Genomic DNA, 21,750 nt, shown 5'->3' with positions numbered 1-21,750 from the left:
GTTGTTATTATTATACAGGATATATATAGCGCCAACAGTTTGCAAAGTGCTTTACAATATAAAGGGAGACAGTACAGCAACAATACAATTCAATTCAATGCAATGGGAAGCCATTGGAGGGATTGGCAGAGAGGGGTGGTGGACACTGAACGGCTGGTAAGGTGGATGAGTCTGGCAGTGGCATTCTTGATAGACTGAAGAGGGGAGAGGTAAGCCAATGAGAAGGGAGTTACAATAGTCAAGGCGAGAGATAATGAATGAGTTGGTTTCAATGGTTAAGAAGGGGTGTATTTTGGAGATGTGATGAAGGTGAAGTCTGCAAGATTTTGACAGTGATTGGATTTGGGGCTGAAAGGACAGGTCTGTCAGTGCTGGGCTCAGCCCTTCCTTCTCAGAGCTCTGTGCTCAGCTGTCAGTTAATTGCCAGTACTCTTCATTCCACAGTGACTCACCTGGTCTTCATTTCCTGCTCGTCAGCTAGCCCTGCTGGCTATTTAAACTGCCTGGATCAGATCTCCTGTGCCTTCGCCTGGTCAACATATCCGAATACTCTCTGCTGTGTTTTCATGTTAAATACTTTTACCTGGCTGACTTCCCTTCTGGTTCCTGATCCTGTTTACTGCCTCTACTACGCTAATCTCTGGATTCCTGTTTCACTGGCTTATTCCGACCACCCGCTCTGGTTACCAAACCCTGGCTATGTTTTGACTACGTTTACTCTGTTTGTACCATTTTACTAAAAAGTGTGATTCTTATTGCACTTCTGTCTCAGTCTGATTCTTTGTTCCTGACAAGGTCAGAGTCTATGATTACACTTAGCACCCTGGCATGAGGAGAGGGACTGATGGTTGTATTCTTAATCTTGATGGGGAAGTTAGGGGAGGGGACACGGGCCAGAGGAAAAATTATGAGCTCAGTTTTAGAAAGATTGAATTTGAGGAAGTGGTGTGACACCAATGCTGATATGTCAGTTAATAAGTTAGTAATGCTAGAGGAGACTGTAGGAGTGATGTGAGGAGTAGAGAGATAGATTTGTGTGTCGTCACTCGTCAGCATAGGGATGGTACTGGAAGCCATGGGAGTTTATTAATTGACCAAGGGAGGAGGTGTATATGGAGAAGAGGAGGGGTCTGAGGACAGAACCTTGGGGTACCCCTACAGAAAAAAGAGGTGGAGAGGAGGAAACAGAGGTATAGGTAACACTGAAGGAGTGCTGTAGGAGGAGAACCAGAGAGGGCAGAGAGGGCAGAGTCCTGAAGGCCGAGTGGAGTTTTTTCTGAGGAGGAGGTGATGGTCAACAGTATCAACGGCTGCAGAGAGGTCTAGTAGTATGAGTATGGAGTAGTGGCCACTGGTTTTAGTAGTTAGTAGATCAACAGTGAGTTCCAGTAGAGCAGTTTCAGTGGAGTATAGTAAGTATATCCCCTTAGCATCGAATGTACGCACATATGCGGCCTCGCCTTTAAGGGGTTATACCGGGGTGATGCCTGCAGCTACAGGCATCACCCCAGTATTGTTTTTTAGAGCGGGCGGTCGGCTCTTTAGGGATAACAACCGATGTGGCTAAAAGCCACTCGGCTGTTATCCTAAAGGAGCGGGAGGGGACGTCTCCCCCTCCTGCTGCCTTCTGCCACTCTTCAGTGATCAGATCAGTGACAATGTAAAAAAATAAAAATAAATAAAATAAATAAGAAAAAATTATTTTTTTTAAAGCTCCCCTGTCCCCGTGAGCTTGCGCAGCAAAGAAAGCGCATGCCTAAGTCGTGCCCGCATATGTAAACGGTGTTTAAAACACACATGTGAGGTATCAGCGCGATCATTAGAGTCAGGGCAATAATTCTAGTGAAAGACCTCCTCTGCAACTCTAATCTGGTAATCGTTTAATATTTTTAAAGCATTGCCTGTGGAGATTTTTAGGTACCATAGTTTGTCGCCATTCCACGAGTGTGTGCAATTTCAAAGCATAACATGTTAGGTATCTATCTGCGTGGGGTAACAACATCTTTCACATTATACAAAAAAATTGGGCTAACTTTACTGTTTATTTATTTTTTTTAGTTCATGAAAGTGTCTTTTTTTCCAAAAAAGTTTGTTTGATAGACCGCTGTGCAAATACTGTGTGACATAAAATATTGTAATGATCATCCCTTTATTCTCTAGGGTCTCTGCCAAATAAAATCTATATAACGTTTGGGGGATCTACGTAATTTTCTAGCAAAAAATACATTTTAACTTGTAAGAAACACGTCAGAAATAGGCTTAGGCATGAAAGGGATATATATATGGATATGTATATATAAAACATAACATAAATATATACTGCGTGTGTGTGTGTGTATATATATATATATATATATATATATATATATATATATATATATATATATATATATATATATATATATATATATACACACACACACACACGCAGTATATATTTATGTTATGTTTTATATATACCGTATATATATATATATATATATATATATATATATATATATATTTAATTTCTTATGCTTGAAGCACACGTTTAATCTAGGAAACTTACGCTATTAAAGTCTGGTCCAGGTCGAACTATTTTATTCTGGGATGTGTTTTCATCACAAAAATCTTTGCAGGTGTCATCAAGTACCTGAAAACATATATTGGAAAATATCACTGTAAAACTTTTTTTTTCATGCCAGGGTTTTCATATACGGTATTTAAAGTATGACTTAAGGCAAAACTTTTTTTAGAGTTGGATAATGAGGAGGGATTAAAACACCTGTTGGCCTTTCTTTGTTGTCTGTTTCCCCCTTAGGGAGATTCACCCTCTCTTCAGCTTACTGTTATCACTGAAAGTAAAATTGAAGTAAAATCCTAGATTTTGACAAAGTAGGTTTAAATAACCTTCAGTAAGCAAATAGTAAATGGTTCTTAAAAACATTCGTCAGGAAGATATAATAAGTGAAAAAAGATGCGTCACACCCACCAACCTGGCAGTCTAGAAGATGCCACCAATCGTAAACTCAAGAATTTGCCAATAAAACCCATGGGATTACTGGGGGACTACAGGGGTATAAAACAAGAGATACACCAGCTTTAAATTAAAGGTGATCACCATCAACTAGGGAGATATATTGATAATCTGGTGCCAAAAGAAAACTGTGCCTCCACAAGCCTCCATGTCCACCGACTCCAAAAGTTTTTATTGGTGGCTTTCTTGGGCTTACAATTGGTGGCATCCTCTAGGCTTCCAGGATGGTGGAAGCAACACATCTTTTTCACTTATTATATCTTCTTGATTAAGCCTATTGTGAAACCATTTACCATCTGTACCTATGTGTAACATGAACTGCATGCTTACCAAAGGTCATTTAAACCTACTGTTGAAAAAAATATGTCTGTGACCATCACCAACTTAAAAATTTTCATTGATGTTTTTATCTGAAAAAATGTAACCTGATTTTCTTATTTTTTGTATGTCATTTTAAAAGTCCCTTTTGTTTATATGTAAACCCTCCTTTCTTTATTCATAAGTTGGGAATGTGGTGCCTGGAGACCACCCAACAATCTTCTTTTGTGCTAGCTAGCGTTACATAGTTACATAGTAGGTGAGGTTAAAAAAAGACACAAGTCCATCAAGTCCAACCTATGTGTGTGATTATATGTCAGTATTACATTGTATATCCCTGTATGTTGTGGTCATTCAGGTGCTTATCTAATAGTTTCTTGAAACTATCGATGCCCCCCGCTGAGACCACAGCCTGTGGAAGGGAACTCCACATCCTTGCCGCTCTTAAAGTAAAGAACCCTCTACGTAGTTTAAGGTTAAACTATGGTGTTAATATTGGCATCAAATTTCTATTTAGTCATAGTCTTTTGACTAAAATGCCATTTTTAGTTTAGTCATATTTTAGTCATCTAAATTGTTTTAGTCGTATTTAGTCAACTAAAAATCTACATTTAAGTCAACTAAAATCAAATGAGTTTAGTTAAATTGTAATGCTCATTATATACTCCTGAAGTAAAAACCTAATAGCATGTGTGGGGTTCAGCTTTAAGTGGAGAGTTCTCAGAGAGGTAATCCAAGCCACATGTAAGGGTAAAGAGCTTACTGCCCCTGTTTATTGGTCAGCAAACAAAAGGATTCCCATGCAGGGTTAGGAAACAGTCCAAAAACAAAAAGTCCAGCAAAACAGTTTTAAGACTCCTGGTTAGAAAATAGAGCTTACTGGGTCTGCTCCAGTCCTGTTCCCTCACAGCCTGCTTATCTCCTTTCTCAGAACCAACACTAATTAACCCAGGGAAGACAAGTTATACCCTAGGTGGAAAGCAAGGAGTGGCCAGTGCTTAACGCCTTGCGCCCTGTTACAGACCTCTCACTGTCACCCATTTACCTTATGACTACAGGGGCTGTCTGTCACACATATTATTATTTATGGTATTGAAGTTTGAACATGCACTACAGTCACAGATTTAGCCGTTGGGATATATAACGTCTTTATAAATAAAACCAAGTTTCATAAACAAACAAAAATATTGTTTTTTGACAAACAGAAGTGCAACTTTAAAATATATTTAAAAAATGTAAACTGCACATATTACCTAAATATATTACCAGCATTAAATATTAAGGAAAAAAAAGAAAAGCCTTTTTTTTTTTTCAGCAGCTTAGTCGATGCCCTCTACTTATTTTTATGTGGTAGTGCAGTGTTAATTATGACGTCACATTTTGATTTTGTTTTAGTCAGTCTTTTTACTAAAGTTCCATTTTAGTTTCAATGGTATTTTAGTCATCTGAATTGTTTTATTCCTATTTTAGTCGACTAAAAAGTGTGTGAACACTAAATAGTTAATTAACACTGCTGCTATCTCTGCAAACAGTTAACAGTTTTTTGTTTTTTATTATTTAGAAGAGCTAGGAACCATATTTGTACTTCAATATTAGAGCAATCATAAAAAAAGGAGTGTGAAACTATTACCCAGGAAGTGGCTTCAAACATCTTCACATCTAATGGATCACCTTGTATTTTTCCATCCACCATGATCAGAGAATGACAGCTTGTCATTGCAGTAAATAGTGGCTCCCCAGAGAGATCGTTAATCTGTTCATGAGTTAACATTTCCTGAAAGCTTCAGATGAAAAGTGAAATAAATTTATAGAAATAATCAAATCTATGTAAGAAGAAAGAAATACTGTATCTTATAAAGGAAAAGGATTTTAGTAGACAGACATACCATGCATTTTTAGATGGTATTACTCCCATTAAATCAAGGCCATCTTCTGTTAAAGTTCCAGTCTAGAAATCAAGTGAATACAAATAATAATTCAAATAGAAAACATTGTGTGTGTACACCAAAAATATTAATCAACATGATCATGAAAACATTGCATTTCGTTGTCTACATGACTCGTGGTTAAGCATAACTCTGACACGGCACTTACATAGTTACATAGTAGGTGAGGTTGAAAAAAGACACAAGTCCATCAAGTCCAAAATATGTGTGTGATTATGTGTCAGTATTACATTACATATCCCTGTATATTGCGGTCATTCATGTGATTATCTAATAGTTTCTTGAAGCTATCAATGCTCCCCGCTGAGACCACCGCCTGTGGAAGGGAATTCCACATCCTTGCCGCTCTTACAGTAAAGAACCCTCTACGTAGTTTAAGGTTAAACCTCTTTTCTTCTAATTGTAATGAGTGGCCACGAGTCTTATTAAACTCTCTTTATTGATTTACTTAATTCCAACAAGAGTAAATTGGAAGTCATTACAGGGCAGTTTGCCTCTGGTTTTTATTGAAGCATTGAAACCTTGTCCCAGATGCCTAATTTCATGAACCTAAGTCAAAGGAATCTAAATAGGAGACAGAGTTATTCTGCTGGCCTTGTTTGCATATGAGGTTCTTATAGTAATACCAAAACTTCCTCTCAATATTACACTACATTTGGACCTTTTTTGGATTTTTTATATGTGCCACTACATTGAAAAGAATACACTTTTCCCACACAACAAATGTAAAAACAGATGATTTCCAAAACAGCAATCAGTACCTAATATGGCGCTATCTGTTGTACCTGTACTGTCCAGTTTGCCACTTCACTGGAGTGCGACAAGGCTTGAGATTGCTCTGTCCTACATGAAGAAATGTTTTCTTGGACAATATATTACCTTAATGGCAACACCAGTTTTAGATTTAGTTTGCAAGATAATGTCTGAGCCCCTAGAGTTTATGCGGGGCTCCATAGCACAGTACAGAGGGCGGTGGTATCTTCCAAGGTTCCCCCCCTCTCTCTGTTTTGTATTAGGTTGCCCCAGGAGATGGCAGAAAGTGGAGCGGGTAGCAACGGTCCCCGGATTGGCTGGATCGGGCGGGATTGAGCCAGGCTGTGTCTATATATAGCTGGTGGCTTTCCTGCTCCGGTCACCGCCTGAGGGGACGTTGCTGAAGACAGAACCGCGCTGCTCCATGGCATACCCGAAGGATGGAAGAGCTGCTGCGCCGCCTTATCCAAAAGGCTGAGAGCCGTGGGGGGGCGGAATGGTTAAGGCGGTGTCTAGAGGAAGATGCAGTTCCGTCAGTGTCAGCCTCGGCTGATATGGAGCATGCCCAGTCAGTTCCTATGGAAGTAATTATGGATGACAGTCTCCCAGCTCCCCCTGCTGGTGTAAAGAGAGGTCGCAGAGGTAACAAGGGAAAGAGGTTGAGAAGTGACATTTCTCCCTCTCCCCCTGTGAGAGAACAATTAATACAAGAAAGGTCACGCTCCTCAGACAGAGCCGGAGTAGATTCACCTCAGGAGGCTTCTGCGGGCTTATCCTGTGAGGTGCCAGATTCTGGGCAGCCTGTCAGCGTGGACCATTATTCTGGTGAGAAATATGATTTACATTTAATAGAATTGGGTAAAGTAGTTGGTTCTTTAGCCAATGTACTTGCAAAAATGGGTGAACCTGTTAATATTGGTAATGTGTGGAGTGGCGGTGGCTCAGGAGGTTTAAATTTAGCTGATAATGCTGTACTTTCACAAGGTAACCCCGCCATTCCAATAAGTTTTAATCACCTGAGTGAAAATAAATTACCTATAAAACATAATGCCAATATAAATGTAAATCCTTCTATGCCTGTTTCTGTTGCTAATTCTACATTTTCTTTACCTGTTAAAACTTTGGTTTCTGAATCTTGTTTTAAAGAAGCCCTCCCCTGTGAATTATCCCCTCTTGGTTATCACTTATCTAATGCTGTTAAAGAAAAAATTTGGCATGGAGAATTCATAGATATTTTATCATTACTCCCGTCATCTAAAGAATTTTTATTAAAATCCGATAACAGAATAGATGATAGGTCTGAGGAAGATAGGAGGAGGGCAATTCCCCGCACTTTTCAAAATTGGCTTCAGGCATTTTGCATTTTTGCTTCTGTTGTAGGGGAACGTTTTCCAGATAAATGTTCAGGTTTATTTCAGCACCTGGATATAGTGGCGGAGGCATACTGCCATTTTGGCGCAATTGCATGGTTTAACTATGATGAGAGCTTTAGACAGAAGCTTTCTGTCCACCCATCTTTAAGATGGGGGGTTAAAGATGTAGGTTTATGGTTAAACCTGATGCTGCCACAAAGGCCGCAATACACACAGAGACCTCCAGTAACAAATGTACAATCGACTTTTCGTAAAGGAGTATGCTTTGCATATAACGATTCCCAGTGCAGATTCCTTTCAAACTGCAGATATAAGCATGAATGCTCATTCTGCGCAGGTACGCACCCAGCAGCCCGGTGTTTCAAAAAATCAGCTAATACATCTCAGTCAAGGGACTTTAATGCAAAGGGCATGGACGCCAGTGAGATTGTCAAAAATGCAGTTCTGGCTAGATCAGTATCCAGACCGCAGGATGGCGGACCTTCTTTATGAAGGTTTTAAATTTGGTTTCTCAATTCCGGGTTTTTCTGGACAAGGTTGTCTTTTAGTTAAAAATTTACGATCCGTTCTGGCATGTCCTGATATAGTTAGAGAGAAAATTTTTAAGGAATTAAAAGAAGGCAGAATCGCTGGACCTTTTTCCTCCCCTCCTTTTGAAAATTTCCGTTTATCTCCTTTAGGCCTGGTACCGAAAAAAGAGCCAGGCTCTTTTCGGTTGATCCATCATTTATCTTTTCCTTGTGGTAATTCATTAAATGATGAGATCACTGAATTTGAGTAAGCAGTATCATATGCTTCTTTTGAAGAAGCTCTTTGCTTATTAAAGCATTTTGGGAAAGCATCTCTTATGGCAAAAGCAGATATAAAATCTGCATTTCGGCTTTTGCCAGTTAATCCCAGTGGCTTTAATTCCCTTGGTTTTTCCTTTGAAGAAAAATTTTATTTTGACAAATGCATGCCCATGGGTTTTTCCAAATCTTGCAGTTATTTTGAATCCTTTTCGACCTTTTTACAGTGGGTTTTATCACAAAATTCCCCTCAAGGTGGCGTTATACATTATCTAGACGATTTTTTATTTATTGGCCCAGCTGAATCGCATATTTGTTCGGAAATGTTAGGTTGTTTTTTCAGCATTTGCGATTCTTTTGGCATTCCCTTGGCCAATGAAAAAACTGTTGGTCCAACTTCGGTTATCGAATTTCTGGGCATAACAATCGATTCTGTAGCCATGGAATTCCGTTTGCCGATGGACAAGATTAAAAAAATTACTTCTTTGATAAAAAATTTTTTGTCTAAAAGAAGGGCTTTGTTGAGGGACGTTCAGTCCTTGTTGGGTCTTTTTGCTTTTGCATCCAGGGTCATCCCTGTGGCAAGAATTTTTTCGCGGAGATTTGCTTTAGCTATTGGGGGTTTTAAAAATCCTTTTTCTCATATATTTATTTCACGGCCCATTAAGGAGGATCTAAGAGTGTGGGATCAGTTTTTGATCAACTTTAATGGTCAAGCCGTATGGCAGAGCGAATTTGTTAAAGATTCTGAGATTCGCTTGTTTACAGATGTATCTGGTTCAGTAGGTTTTGGTGCCTTTTTGGATGGCCATTGGTGTGCTGAAAGATGGCCTGATTCTTGGAGGTCACCAGAGATTAGTCGTAATTTAGTTTTATTGGAATTATTTCCAGTGGTGGTGGCTATTACCATTTGGAGTAATTTCTTTGAGAATAAACGAGTTATGTTACATACAGATAATCAAGGAGTATTTTTTGCAGTAAACTGTTTGTCATCTAAGTCTGAGTTAGTGATAAAATTACTCCGTTTTTTGGCATTGCAATGCATGACCTTTAACATTTGGCTGAAAGCAAAGCATGTTCCGGACATTACTAATGAGATTGCCGATTCCTTATCTCGTTTGCAGTTCCGGAGGTTTCGGGAACTTGTTCCGGAGGTTTCGGGAACTTGTTCTGGAGGTGGACCAGGAAGGTTTCTCTTGCCCAGATTTTCTCTGGGGCCTGATATAGGAGTAATTGAAGAATATATAAGAAATTCCATTGCTCCTAAAACTTGGGAAGAATACTCACAAGCTTGGTTCAGATGGTGAAAATTTTGTGAAGAATATAATTTCGAGTTTAATACAGTTACCGTGCAAATGTCGTTATGTTTTGTTTCTTTCTTAATCAAAGCTAAACTTGGCCCTGCTTCAATTAACAAAATTTTAGCGGGGGTTTCATTCTTTTTGAAAATGGCTGGTCTTCCTGCCATTAATTCCTTTTTTCCAGTTAGACAAATGCTGAAGGGTTTTAGAAAATCCTCTCTGGTGTTAGATAGCAGACGCCCTATTTCTTCTAATTTATTGATTCAGCTTATGCTTACACTGGAGTTAGTTTGTTTTTCCCCTTTTGAAACTTTGCTGTTCAGAATGGCTTTTGTTCTGGCATTTTTTGGTGCTCTGAGATTAGGTGAATTTACTGCACCTAATAAATCCTCTGCTTCCATATTAGTTTTTTCAGACATCTCTGTGTTAGATGATTCAGTCAGAATCTTTATACGTAAATCCAAAATGGATAGGTTAGGCAAGGGATGTTGGTTGACACTTTATAAAGCCCCTTTTGACACCATATGCCCAGTTTTTAGAGTTTCTCAGTATCTGTCTGCTCGTCCCCCCTTTTTGGGTTCATTTTTTATTCATCTAAATTTATCCCCTTTAACCAGATATCAATTCTCATCTGTCCTGTCTTCTTGCTTAAAACAACTTAATCTTTCTGGTCTTCACTTCTCTTCTCATTCCTTTAGGATAGGGGCGGCTACGGAAGCCAGCTTGCTTGGGTTTTCCAATAATGGTCTAAAGCAGTTGGGTCGTTGGGATAGTGATAGATTTAAATTGTATATTTGTCCTGATTTGGTTATTGTTTAATTTCTCTTAGGTCCTTCCAAGCGCATCATTTGGATAGTTGGACTTTCATTTATATTCTGGGCCAAAAGGAGAGCTTCCGTCAAGAATGGCACAATCAATATTGGCTTGGATGAAAGACGTTTTCAAGTATTATGGTGGGGCATAAGAGGGCTTAGATGGAGGAATGTAAAAGACCAATTCATTTACTTGTTAAGTCAGTGGCCTTCTCCCGACGCTCTTATTGTTCATGCCGGGGGCAATGACCTGGGCAGGATCAAAACTTGGGAGTTGATTTGTGAAATGAAAAGAGACCTATCTTCTTTTAAGTTGCTATTTCCTTCCACTGTAATAATTTTTTCAGAGATAGTGCCTAGACTCATTTGGTCAGAATTAAGTAATCTTCATTATATAGATAAGATTAGGAAACGAGTTAATAGAACAATATGCAATTTGGTCATTTCCCAAGGTGGTTTTTCATATCGCCATGTCGAGCTGGAAGGTTTCCTGCCTGGTTTATATGGTTTTGATTTCATCCACCTATCAGAAGTTGGTTTAGACATTTTTATTGTAGGATTGCAGAATATGATTGAGCAGGCCGCGGCATTTTGGGGGCTTCAGCCACTCAGTTCTTGAGTGGCTTTCAGCTTTTGGGGTTTGTCATCCAGTTCAGTTCTGGATGGACTACGTGATATCATTAATAAATTAAATATTTTATGGTATGGAATTTAAGTTAAAGATTTGGTTATAAATGATTATTGTTCATTGGGTAACCCCTTAATAAATGCCGTGGCCATTATTACCAACAAGAAGTTGTGTTGTGTCTATTTATTTATTTATATATATCTTTTAGTCCTTTGTGCTGTCCCATGCCAGTCATTGAGCCAACTTTGGAAGCAAAAGTGTTCCCAGCATTATCTGTATCTTTTATGAGCAGCATGGAAATGCCATGATAAAGTAACATCATGGGCATGAGTTCAGTTAATGTGCACCAGTACTCTTCCTCCAACCCCCCTCCCATATTATTATGAGGTTCTTTGATACAAAGATAAACATTAAAACATTAAAACAAATAAAATAGAAAGATAGATTATATTGTGCAATGAGATAATATGAGATTTTCCATTCTGTCCTGGTATTGTGGTATTGGGTTGTACACTGGATATTTGTATTAATAGTGTTGACTTTTGTATATTTTCCCAATAATAATAAAGATTTTAGGTGGGGGGTGAATATTCTAGAAGGCTAATTCCATATTTTCAGAGTGGACAGTATAAGAACTGTTGCGGATAGTGCAGAGTATTTGCATACATAAATGCACAACTATACAGATGAAGATTGTCAATAAAATAAACCCAAAATCAAGATCATTGCCATTTCAAAGCCAGTATTGTACAGTGTTTTGTAGAAGCTAGTGGTTAATTGACCTGTTCTGGCTAATAAGTGATTAGGTACGAATAAAATTTAGTATCTCTTTTGAAATATAACAAAGAGATTTGCAACATATTAAAGAGTCTTGTAACAAGTTTCTATCAGACACAAGCTATGGATCATGTCTGGCATGTGCTGCTGTACATCCATGACTTGTTAAGGGAGCCTCCCTTCCAGCTGGTCAATACTTTCTAAATGTTTCATAAGTTACATGTGTATGTTGTTAAGCCCTGATTTAAGGTCTCTTTCATCCCATGATCCTTACTCTAAGAATAAGCTCTACATGGAGTAAAATGCATTAGGGCTTGCAGGATCAGGTGGAACAGTTTGTGCATCCGACTTGTGAATAAACATACACTATATTACCAAAGGTATTGGGATGCCTGCCTTTACACGCATGTGAACTTTAATGGCATCCCAGTCTTAGTCCGTAGGGTTCAATATTGAGTTGGCCCACCCTTTGCCGCTATAACAGCTTCAACTCTTCTGGGAAGGCTGTCCACAAGCTTTAGGAGTGTATCTATGGGAATGTTTGACCATTCTTCCAGAAGCGCATTTGTGAGGTCAGGCACTGATGTGGACGAGAAGGCCTGTCTCGCAATCTCCACTTTAATTCATCCCAAAGGTGTTCTATCAGGTTGAGGTCAGGACTCTGTGCAGGCCAGTCAAGCTCCTCCACCCTAAACCCGCTCATTCATGTCTTTATGGACCTTGCTTTGTGCACTGGTTCAAATCATTTGGGAGGGGGGGGGGGGGGATTATGGCGTGGTGTTGTTTTTCAAGGGTTTGGCCTTGGCCCCTCAGTTCCAGTGAAGGAAATTTTTAAGGCGTCAGTATACCAAGACATTTTGCACAATTTTGCACAATTTCTCACAATTGCTCCCAACCTTGTGAGAACAGTTTGGGGATAGCCCCTTCCTGTTCCAACATGACTGTGCACCAGTGCACAAAGCAAGGTCCATAAAGACATGGATGAATGAGTTTGGGGAGCAGCCAGCAACAGCGGGGATCCTGCTGCCAAAGTTGGAGGAGTGAGGGGGATGTGTGCCTGAAGCGGGACTAAATACAGTGCATTAGTTCAACCAGTACTGTTGCCCTGCATGATTATTATACACGATTTATATAGTGCCAACAGTTTACACAGCGCTTTACAATGTAGAGGGGGGACAGCACAATTACAGCGTGGTGGTCACTCCAAGGCAATCCCCCACAGCTGTGCTGGACAAGGAACTCCCAGTTGAGCCGCTCCCGGAGCCAATGAGCGAAACTTATCCACTGAAACTGGGAAAGAGCATTGGCCAAGGAATTAGTGCAACCCGGGACATGAACAGGATATACAAAAGCATTTGCAACGTAAACAAGCCAACACCAAATGCCGCAACAAACGCACCACTGGTGGCAATGAAGCTGACACGCTATTAATTGCCTGCACAACTGCCATATTATCGCAATTAAAACGGATCTTCTTGTTACTGAACTGAGAACCCCAGAGCTCCACCGCGAGCACAATCGGAAACAGTTCCAAGAGTGCCAAGTTCCTGGTAAACTCAGCCTCCCGCCATTTCAATGGCCACGGGCCACCACTCCACTGACCTCCAAAATATACCCCAGAGCCAGCCGATCCCGCGGCATTTGTGAATAGCTCCAAATCAAAACTGGACATAGCTCTAGACATCCACACAGACCTGCCATTATAAGAATCCAAAAAGGACTCCCAAACTAGCAGGCCCGCCCTGTGTTCTTAGGCCAGGAGAATGTGGTGCCCAGGAGCCCGAACTCCCACGGTAGCCACCGCCAACCGGCGATTAAAAACCCTGCCCATCGGCATGATCCGACAAGCAAAGTTGAGCTTCCCAAGAAGTCCGTCAGCTTGTCTTCCGGGAGGAGGCATTCCATGGCCCCAGTGTCAATAAAAATACCAAGAAAACTCAGTACCATAGCCGTACCCTCCATTTTCTCCGGCTCCAGCGAAATGCCAAAGCGCTCCGCCATGTGCTGAACCGTAGCCAACAAAACTCTACAACAATTAGAAGCGGCCTGCCCAACACAAAAAATCATCCAAATAGTGAATGAGAGATGGAAGCCCAGACATCTCCCGAACCACCCATTCAAAGAACGAACTAAAAGTTTTGAACAATGAACAAGAAATGGAGCATCTCATAGGCAAACACTGATCAATGAAATAGCACCCCTGCCACTTACAACCCAACAAGTGAAAACTGTCAGGATGTACAGGCAACAAGCAAAAGCAGATTCAATATCCATTTTTGCCAATAAAGCCCCCCAACCATAGAAACTAACCCAATGCACCGCCACATCAAAAGAGCTGTAGGAAACAGAACACAAACCAGGATCAATTAATTCATTCACTGAACCCCCTCTGGGATACGACAAATGATGAATCAACCTAAACTTGTTGGGTTCCTTCTTAGGGACTACCCTCAAAGGAGAAACCACCAAATTATCCAGCGACGAAGAGACAAAACGGACCAGCCATATGGTCCAGCTCAACTAATTTCGCAGACACCACCTCCGGACGAGCCAATGCCAACCTCAAATTGTCCACAGGTTGGGGGCATGGTGAAGACTGCATGGTATACGAAAAACCTTAGCGAATCCCAAAACCAGCAGGTCCGCTGCCTCACAATTTAGATACCTACCTAGAAACGGACGCATCCTTGCCATGCTCACCGGAGTCCTCCCTTTTTCCCGCAAGCTCCCCAGTTCTGCCTTTGTCTTTTTGTGTACATCTAATAAAAGAGTGGGAGCCCCCGCAGCCGGAGCACTCATGTTTAAATTTGCACGTCGATCCAAATTTGCAAGTTCCTTCATTGAATGACCAGCAACACTCCTTTCTTTTGTTGGCCGACTATCCAGAGGAAGAAGATCCGCCGGCCCCTGACTAAAAAAACGAAGTCCCAGCCCGCGCCAAGCTCATGAGCCGCATCCAAAGACTAATGTCCTTGTGGTCCCAGCGCAAGGACCGATGTAACGCCTTACGCTGACGGAAGGGCTCGTCGTGCCTGAGCCACACTAGTCCCCCGTAGACTCGATAAGCTTCCCCTATCTTATCCAAATAACAAAATAGACCGGAGCAGTTCTCCAGAGCCCTTTCCCCTATAACACTGGCTAAGATTGCAAAAGCCTGAAGCCAATTGGTAAACGACCGGGGAATGAGCCTATATTGCCTCTTTTCTTCTTCCTCCTTCTTGCTGTCATCCAACTTACCTCTTTCCAGATTACATTTTTCCAGTGGAAGAAGGGAAAAAATTCCCATGTACTCACCCCTCCAAATTTTTTCTCGCATTTCCAGCTTGAGGTGTGCCCCTAGCAGCTCCTCAAAACAAACGTACACCTCACATTTGGCAGAATCCGCCAAACTAACCCGATCTACCTCTTTATCCAGCGCCTTACCTTGTCTGCTGTTCGCTGTTCCATCGTCCCCCGCCGCAGGCATCTGTCCAGCTACTTGTCCCAAGGAAGACGACACCCCCAAGCTGCCAGCGGTGGACCAGACAATGTCCCAGTCACCCGCTGCCAATGTGGCACTGGCCATCGCCAGAGGACCCAGTACACCTGTCCCTGAACCAGCAGGAGGAAGCCAGGCCACCGTTGGCAACCTTGCACCTGATAAAGGGTCCAGCCGCCCCAAAACGTCCCTCAACCCTACCAACCCGGTCCCCCAGCAACAGGCACACACACAGTAGACACAGAGGGTAGGCCTAAAGGCCGCTTACCAGGCTGCCGTGGAAGTGGACCTCCACCACCCGTCACTGCGCTCTCCACCACTGCAGGCTCCGCCACTGGCTCATCGTCATTCTCCTCTTCCAGCTCCCCTTCCGACAGGGGAGCATCCTCACGATCCGCTGTACTGCCCCGGCTTGTCGCTTCTGGTTCCCGCCGAGTGCCATCCCGGCTGCCCGTGACTTTATCAGCCGCCATTTTCTGCAAGGGCCCAGGCCGTTCCCCGTCACTGACAAGCCGGGCACTCCCCCTGTCCGAGTGGGATGAAGCATCTCTCCCTGCTCCTCTCACTGTTGGTCCATGCTTCCTGCCAGCCGCCACGCTGTCATTGGATCTCCACCGGCACTGTAGGAACAGGGACACCTGTAACAGGCCAGTTCCAGAGGAATGCACACTCCCCCGCTGTGGCCACGGAACGACTACACAGCGCCGCAACAGGCATCTGATCAGCAGCAGAGGGATGGGCTGCACCGGCCACCACAGCCCCATCCCACGAGTCCTGCCGAGGAAGATGATTCCTCCCAGGCCGCACCACCACCACGTGGGACCGGCGTTTTGGTGCAGGGGCTGGAGGGTCCCTAGAGGCAGACTCTGTGAGGCTCCTAAGGCGGCGCTGAACCCTGGGAGACACCTCAGGGCTGAGATGCTCTGGAGGCCTGGACCTCTGGGCACATGGCAAAGCAGGGGGTGCAGGGACAGAACAAGTAGACCACCGACCTGGGAATGCAGCTAGTCCGTGCTGTGCACAGCAGCTGCAGCCTGTAGCTGGGAAATCAGGGTCTCCAAACCCCACATAGTTGAAAGGTAAAGCGACCACACTCTTCTTCCTACTGACTGAAGACCACCCCCTTTTCTGTCCCCTAATCACTTCCCCCAAAGCTCCACCCAGCCCCCATATCATACTTTGAACAGCCCTATATAATGCAACTGAAAAAGCCCAATTGCTATTATCTCCCTGTACCCCAAGCCCCTTTAACCCCTGTCATGCCGGCCCTCCGTTTATTGCCTTGGGGTTCTACTCCGGGCCTCTCCATATTTTGGCTTAAGAATCAAATGGCTTTCACATGCAGTCATGAAAGAATGAATGTGTGAAAAAGTCACTTAGTTGTTAGCATAGTGTATATTTGTATAACAGAGACATAAGGAAGAGGCAAAAAGTATCAATAGCTGCATTGACAGCACAAAACGTGGACTGGCTGGAAAAATTTTTTATTCTATACCTATATCATACAATGGTATAGTTTTACACAGGTGGAAGAATAAAGACAATTACTTGATAATAATACATTATGAAAAGATGAATCATCTGTATACATCATATTTCATTTTTTTGTTACATAATATGTTATGACATTGTAAATGGCCAAAACCCAAGCAAGTATTTGGGACTGCAATGTATACTTTAAGTGCGTTTGCATTTCAGATTATTTCACTTTAAACTGAAAAAACTTGCCTTATCAAAGCAGAAAAGATTGATCTGGCCGCACATGTTAATTCTGTCTGGACTGACACAGTATACCTGCTTTTTTCTTAGTCTCCTTTTAGCATAGAGAATCCCAACCATCAAGGCTGCTGGAATAACTGGGGATACAGCACAGATTATGAGAACCAAAGACTCCACAATAATTCTCCATGCAGGTACCTAATAACAAAAAAATGGCATATTAAATAAATCCTGTTGTCATTTACCCATTAGAAATAAAATTACTATAAAGTCAGGAAAACTGACAATGGACACAGATAATGTGAAATGCCATGTAAGTAGGGCTGACAGCTGAATGTACACAAAGGAGCAGGGATGGTTGCCGATAATATTAACCAAATATGGCCACAACTACTGGGCCAGGGTTGTGGAAAAGATGCTCTTGTCCTCATCATTAGTGTTGAGTAAGTGGTTCGGACCGAGCATAAGTTCGACCCGAACATCACCGGTTTGGCGAACACCTGAATTTGCAGGAGGCTCGGCAGGATTTTCACCCGCAGAGTGCCCCACAATGCACTGTGCACTGCACAGTGCATTCTAAGCCCTGACTGGGCAAAGCTTTGCCCAATCAGGGCATAGTGAATAATTAGTTGTTAAGAAGCAGACCAGGAAGCCGCCTGCTGACAGCTGAATGAAAAAAAAAAAAAAAAAACAATTCCGGCAATAGAAAAATGTGACAAAAATGCCGTGGGGTCCCCCCAAAATCCACACCAGACCCTTATCTGAGCATGCAGCCTGGCAGGCCAGGAAAGGGGGGGGATGTGCGAGCGAGTGGGGCCCACCATCCCCCTCCATGTGAATGAGTAGGGGTACATTGTACCCCTACTCATTTACCAAAAAATAGTGTAAAAAGAAATAAAATCTCACACAGTTTTTGACAATTCCTTTATTAAAAATAAAAAAAACAATGTCCCCTGATGTAAGTACATAGTCAATCATGATGCCCGCTGCCATTGCCAGACCCGAAAACAGAAAAAAAAATAAACACTCCGTCGTGTGCCTGCTCCGCCATCTGACAGTTCTTAAATAGGTAAGGGGCAGAGCCATCTGGCGACAACACCTGGTGGCACAGCCCCCATGTGACTTCACTGACCCAGCATGCACTGATCGGTGACATCACACAGGGGCGCTGACACCAGGTGATATCGCCAGGTGGCTCTGCCCCCTACCTAAGCAAGAACTGTCAGATGGTGGAGCAGGCACACAGGGATTAGCCTTTTTTTTTTTTTTTTTAAATATATTTTTATTAAGATTTTGTGACAAACAAACGGTAACACTTGGTTGCTACAGTACATCAACACCACATCTAGTTTGGTAAGGCGTCAGACAGCGTGAGTTGTCAGATTACATATAAATATTAAAAGTATAAAAGTATACAAATGGTCCTCCACAGAGGGAAATAGACTGTTAGATACCATAGGATATACAAGCCTGGAATTATAGACAAATGGGTCTAGGAGCACGCTATTCTAATCAGTAATTTGACCTGACAGTTACTGTAAAACTATTTTTATTATGAAATATTCATTTTCTCCATCCATTTACGCCAGACTTTATCAAATTTCAAGGGACAACCTCTGTTAGCATATGTGTCTTTGTATAACGGGAGGTTTCCATTAACTAAATGTTTCCACTGTATAATTGATGGGGGGTTAGATTTTTTCCACTGCATTGCGATATTTTTCCTGGCATAGAAGAGTAATAGACTGATCAGTGTGCGTTTGGCTATGGTAGGAACAAGATTTTCTAACAAGCCTAGTATACATATCTCCATCAGAGGAGAAAGGTTAGTTGAGGCCACCTTGTTAGTTAGATCAAGTACCTCTCTCCAGTATTGTTGTATTCTTGGGCAGTGCCAGAAGATGTGTGCGAAGTCTCCTGGAGATACACCACATCTCCAGCATTCCGGAGAGTGCTGAGGGTTCATAAGGTGTAGTCTATGTGGGGTAAAATAGGCCCTATGGACAATTTTGAATTAGCCTTTGTTTTGTTTTTTTCGGGTCCGGTGGTGGCGGCAGGCGTCGTGATTGACGATGGATCTATATCGGGGGACATTGTTTATATATTTTTAATAATGGAATTGTGTGTGTGTTTATATTTCTTTGACACTTTTTTTGGTGTATAGGTCTATGTCTATGTGGGCCTCATTTAAAGTCTCAAACTTTTTCCATATCATACAACCAGGGATGGAGGTGTGTAACCGAAGTCGATTGTAGGTGACCACCCTTTGATGTCCCCATTTACAGGTACTCAGGGTGCTGTTCCCATTCAACAGTGGGTTCTGTAATAAATGCCTATGTTTTATTTTATGATGCTTCAGCTACAGTTTTTATGTTTACAGTTTCACAGTTGACTCCCCATTGATGCTTCAGCTACAGTTTTTATGTTTACAGTTTCACAGTTGACTCCCCATTGTGCTGACACTGACTGCCGGGTTGCCCATTCTCGATCCGCGTTAGGGAACTGCAATGCGTCCTGGCCACGCCACGCGTCCTGTGCCGACCGCAGCGTCACATGCGTGGCGTCTGCGTGCCAATACGTAGTTTACCATCAGCGCTCTGCCTCATGAGGGATTTTGGCACCTGATCAGCTGTTGCCGGTCAGGTGATGACGCACTCCCTCTTAGCTGAGCCTGTGTGAAGCTGGGAGCCTTCCATGCACGTTTGATGGGGTCCTTTTACCTCGTTTGCAGAGGACTGCTGGGTTGGAAATTCTTGGATCTAGTTTGGTGATACTTGTCAATCTTCAATACCATTAATACCAAGGTAATTAGCTCTGGAGGAGATGGTATTTATTTTCCTCTTCCATTTAACATATAAGCCTCAATACCATTAATACTAAGGTAATTAGCTCTGGAGGAGATGGTATTTACTTTCCTCTTCCATTTAAACATATAAGCGTGTTATCCTATGTTCGTAGGATCATTCTTATACCTTTGTTCACATTATCATGTTATATAATCTTCCCTTATTGTTCACCACTTTAGTATATACACAGTGGCTTAGGTCTGCAGGGCGTTCTACTACCTAGGCTACTTTAATACCTTGCACTTGGTTTTTCACTTTTTTGGTCACTCTTAAACCCTGGATTTTGGCATGTTATTATATTTATCAGGGTCACCTTAATACCCTGTATCTTGGCACTTTATTTATTTTTTACCATACACACTCACTCATTATCCCCTTCTTGGGTTGACATCCTATGATTAGTTTACTTACATATAGGTTTATTTATCTATTGATACAATATATTTTTAAATAAATAAAAAAAAATATTACTAATAATTCATAATAATTTTTTGACATAACTACATATATTGTTTACATATACAGTGGGGATGGAAAGTATTCAGACCCCCTTAAATTTTCCACTCTTTGTTTTATTGCAGCCATTTGCTAAAATCATTTTAATGTTCATTTTTTTTCCTCATTAATGTACACACAGCACCCCATATTGACAGAAAAACACAGAATTGTTGATATTTTTGCAGATTTATTAAAAAAGAAAAACTGAAATATCACATGGTCCTAAGTATTCAGACCCTTTGCTGTGGCACTCATATATTTAACTCAGGTGCTGTCCATTTTTTCTGATCATCCTTGAGATGGTTCTACACCTTCATTTGAGTCCAGCTGTGTTTGATTATATTGATTGGACTTGATTAGGAAAGCCACACACCTGTCTATATAAGACCTTACAGCTCACAGTGCATGTCAGAGCAAATGAGAATCATGAGGTCAAAGGAACTGCCTGAAGAGCTCAGAGACAGAATTGTGGCAAGGCACAGATCTGGCCAAGGTTACAAATACATTTCTGCTGCACTTAAGGTTCCTAAGAGCACAGTGGCCTCCATAATCCTTAAATGGAAGATGTTTGGGACGACCAGAACCCTTCCTTGAGCTGGCCGTATGGCTAAACTGAGCTATCGGGGGAGAAGAGCCATGGTGAGAGAGGTAAAGAAGAACCCAAAGATCACTGTGGCTGAGCTCCAGAGATGCAGTGGGGAAAAAAAAAAAAAAAGTCAACCATCAATGTAGCCCTCCACCAGTTGGGGCTTTAAGGCAGAGTGGCCCGACGGAAGCCTCTCCTCAGTGCAAGGCACATGAAAGCCCACATGTAGTTTGCTAAAAACACCTGAAGGACTCCAAGATGGTGAGAAATAAGATTCTCTGGTCTGATGAGACCAAGATAGAACTTTTTGGCTTTAATTCTAAGCGGTATGTGTGGAGAAAACCAGGCACTGCTCATCACCTGTCCAATACAGTCCCAACAGTGAAGCATGGTGGTGGCAGCATCATGCTGTAGGGGTGTTTTTCAGCTGCAGGGACAGGACGACTGGTTGCAATCAAGGGAAAGATGAATATGGCCAAGTACAGGGATATCCTGGACAAAAACCTTCTCCAGAGTGTTTAGGACCTCAGACTGGGCCGAAGGTTTACCTTCCAACAAGACAATGACCCTAAACACACAGCTAAAATAACAAAGAAGTGGCTTCACAACAACTCTGTGACTGTTCTTGAATGGCCCAGCCAGAGCCCTGACTTAAACCCAATTGAGCATCTCTGGAGAGACCTAAAAATGGCTGTCCACCAACGTTTACCATCCACACTCACAGAACTGGAGAGGATCTGCAAGGAGGAATGGCAGAAGATCCCCAAATCCAGGTGTGAAAAACTTGTTGCATCTTTCCCAAAAAGACTCATGGCTGTATTAGATCAAAAGGGTGCTTCTACTAAATACTGAGCAAAGGGTCTGAATACTTAGGACCATGTGATATTTCAGTTTTTCTTTTTTAATAAATC

At 42.0% G+C, this 21,750-nt stretch overlaps 1 protein-coding gene across 2 annotated transcripts in view; it reads right to left on the bottom strand.

Moving 5' to 3' along the window:
- LOC141139842 (probable cation-transporting ATPase 13A4) overlaps positions 1-21,750 on the bottom strand; it is a 236,787-nt gene that overhangs the window by 107,009 nt on the left and 108,028 nt on the right. For both annotated transcript variants that reach the window (XM_073626366.1, XM_073626365.1), the window contains exons 13-16: positions 16,919-17,107; positions 5,221-5,282; positions 4,965-5,115; positions 2,549-2,632 (exon numbers count right to left, since the gene is read on the bottom strand). In XM_073626366.1, coding sequence (XP_073482467.1) covers positions 2,549-2,632; positions 4,965-5,115; positions 5,221-5,282; positions 16,919-17,107 — 486 coding nt within the window. The remainder of the gene's footprint in view (positions 1-2,548; positions 2,633-4,964; positions 5,116-5,220; positions 5,283-16,918; positions 17,108-21,750) is intronic.

The sequence above is a fragment of the Aquarana catesbeiana genome, linkage group LG04, assembly GCF_042186555.1.
Source record: "Aquarana catesbeiana isolate 2022-GZ linkage group LG04, ASM4218655v1, whole genome shotgun sequence".
Taxonomy (NCBI): domain Eukaryota; kingdom Metazoa; phylum Chordata; class Amphibia; order Anura; family Ranidae; genus Aquarana; species Aquarana catesbeiana.
This window is presented reverse-complemented; position numbering and strand designations above follow the sequence as displayed.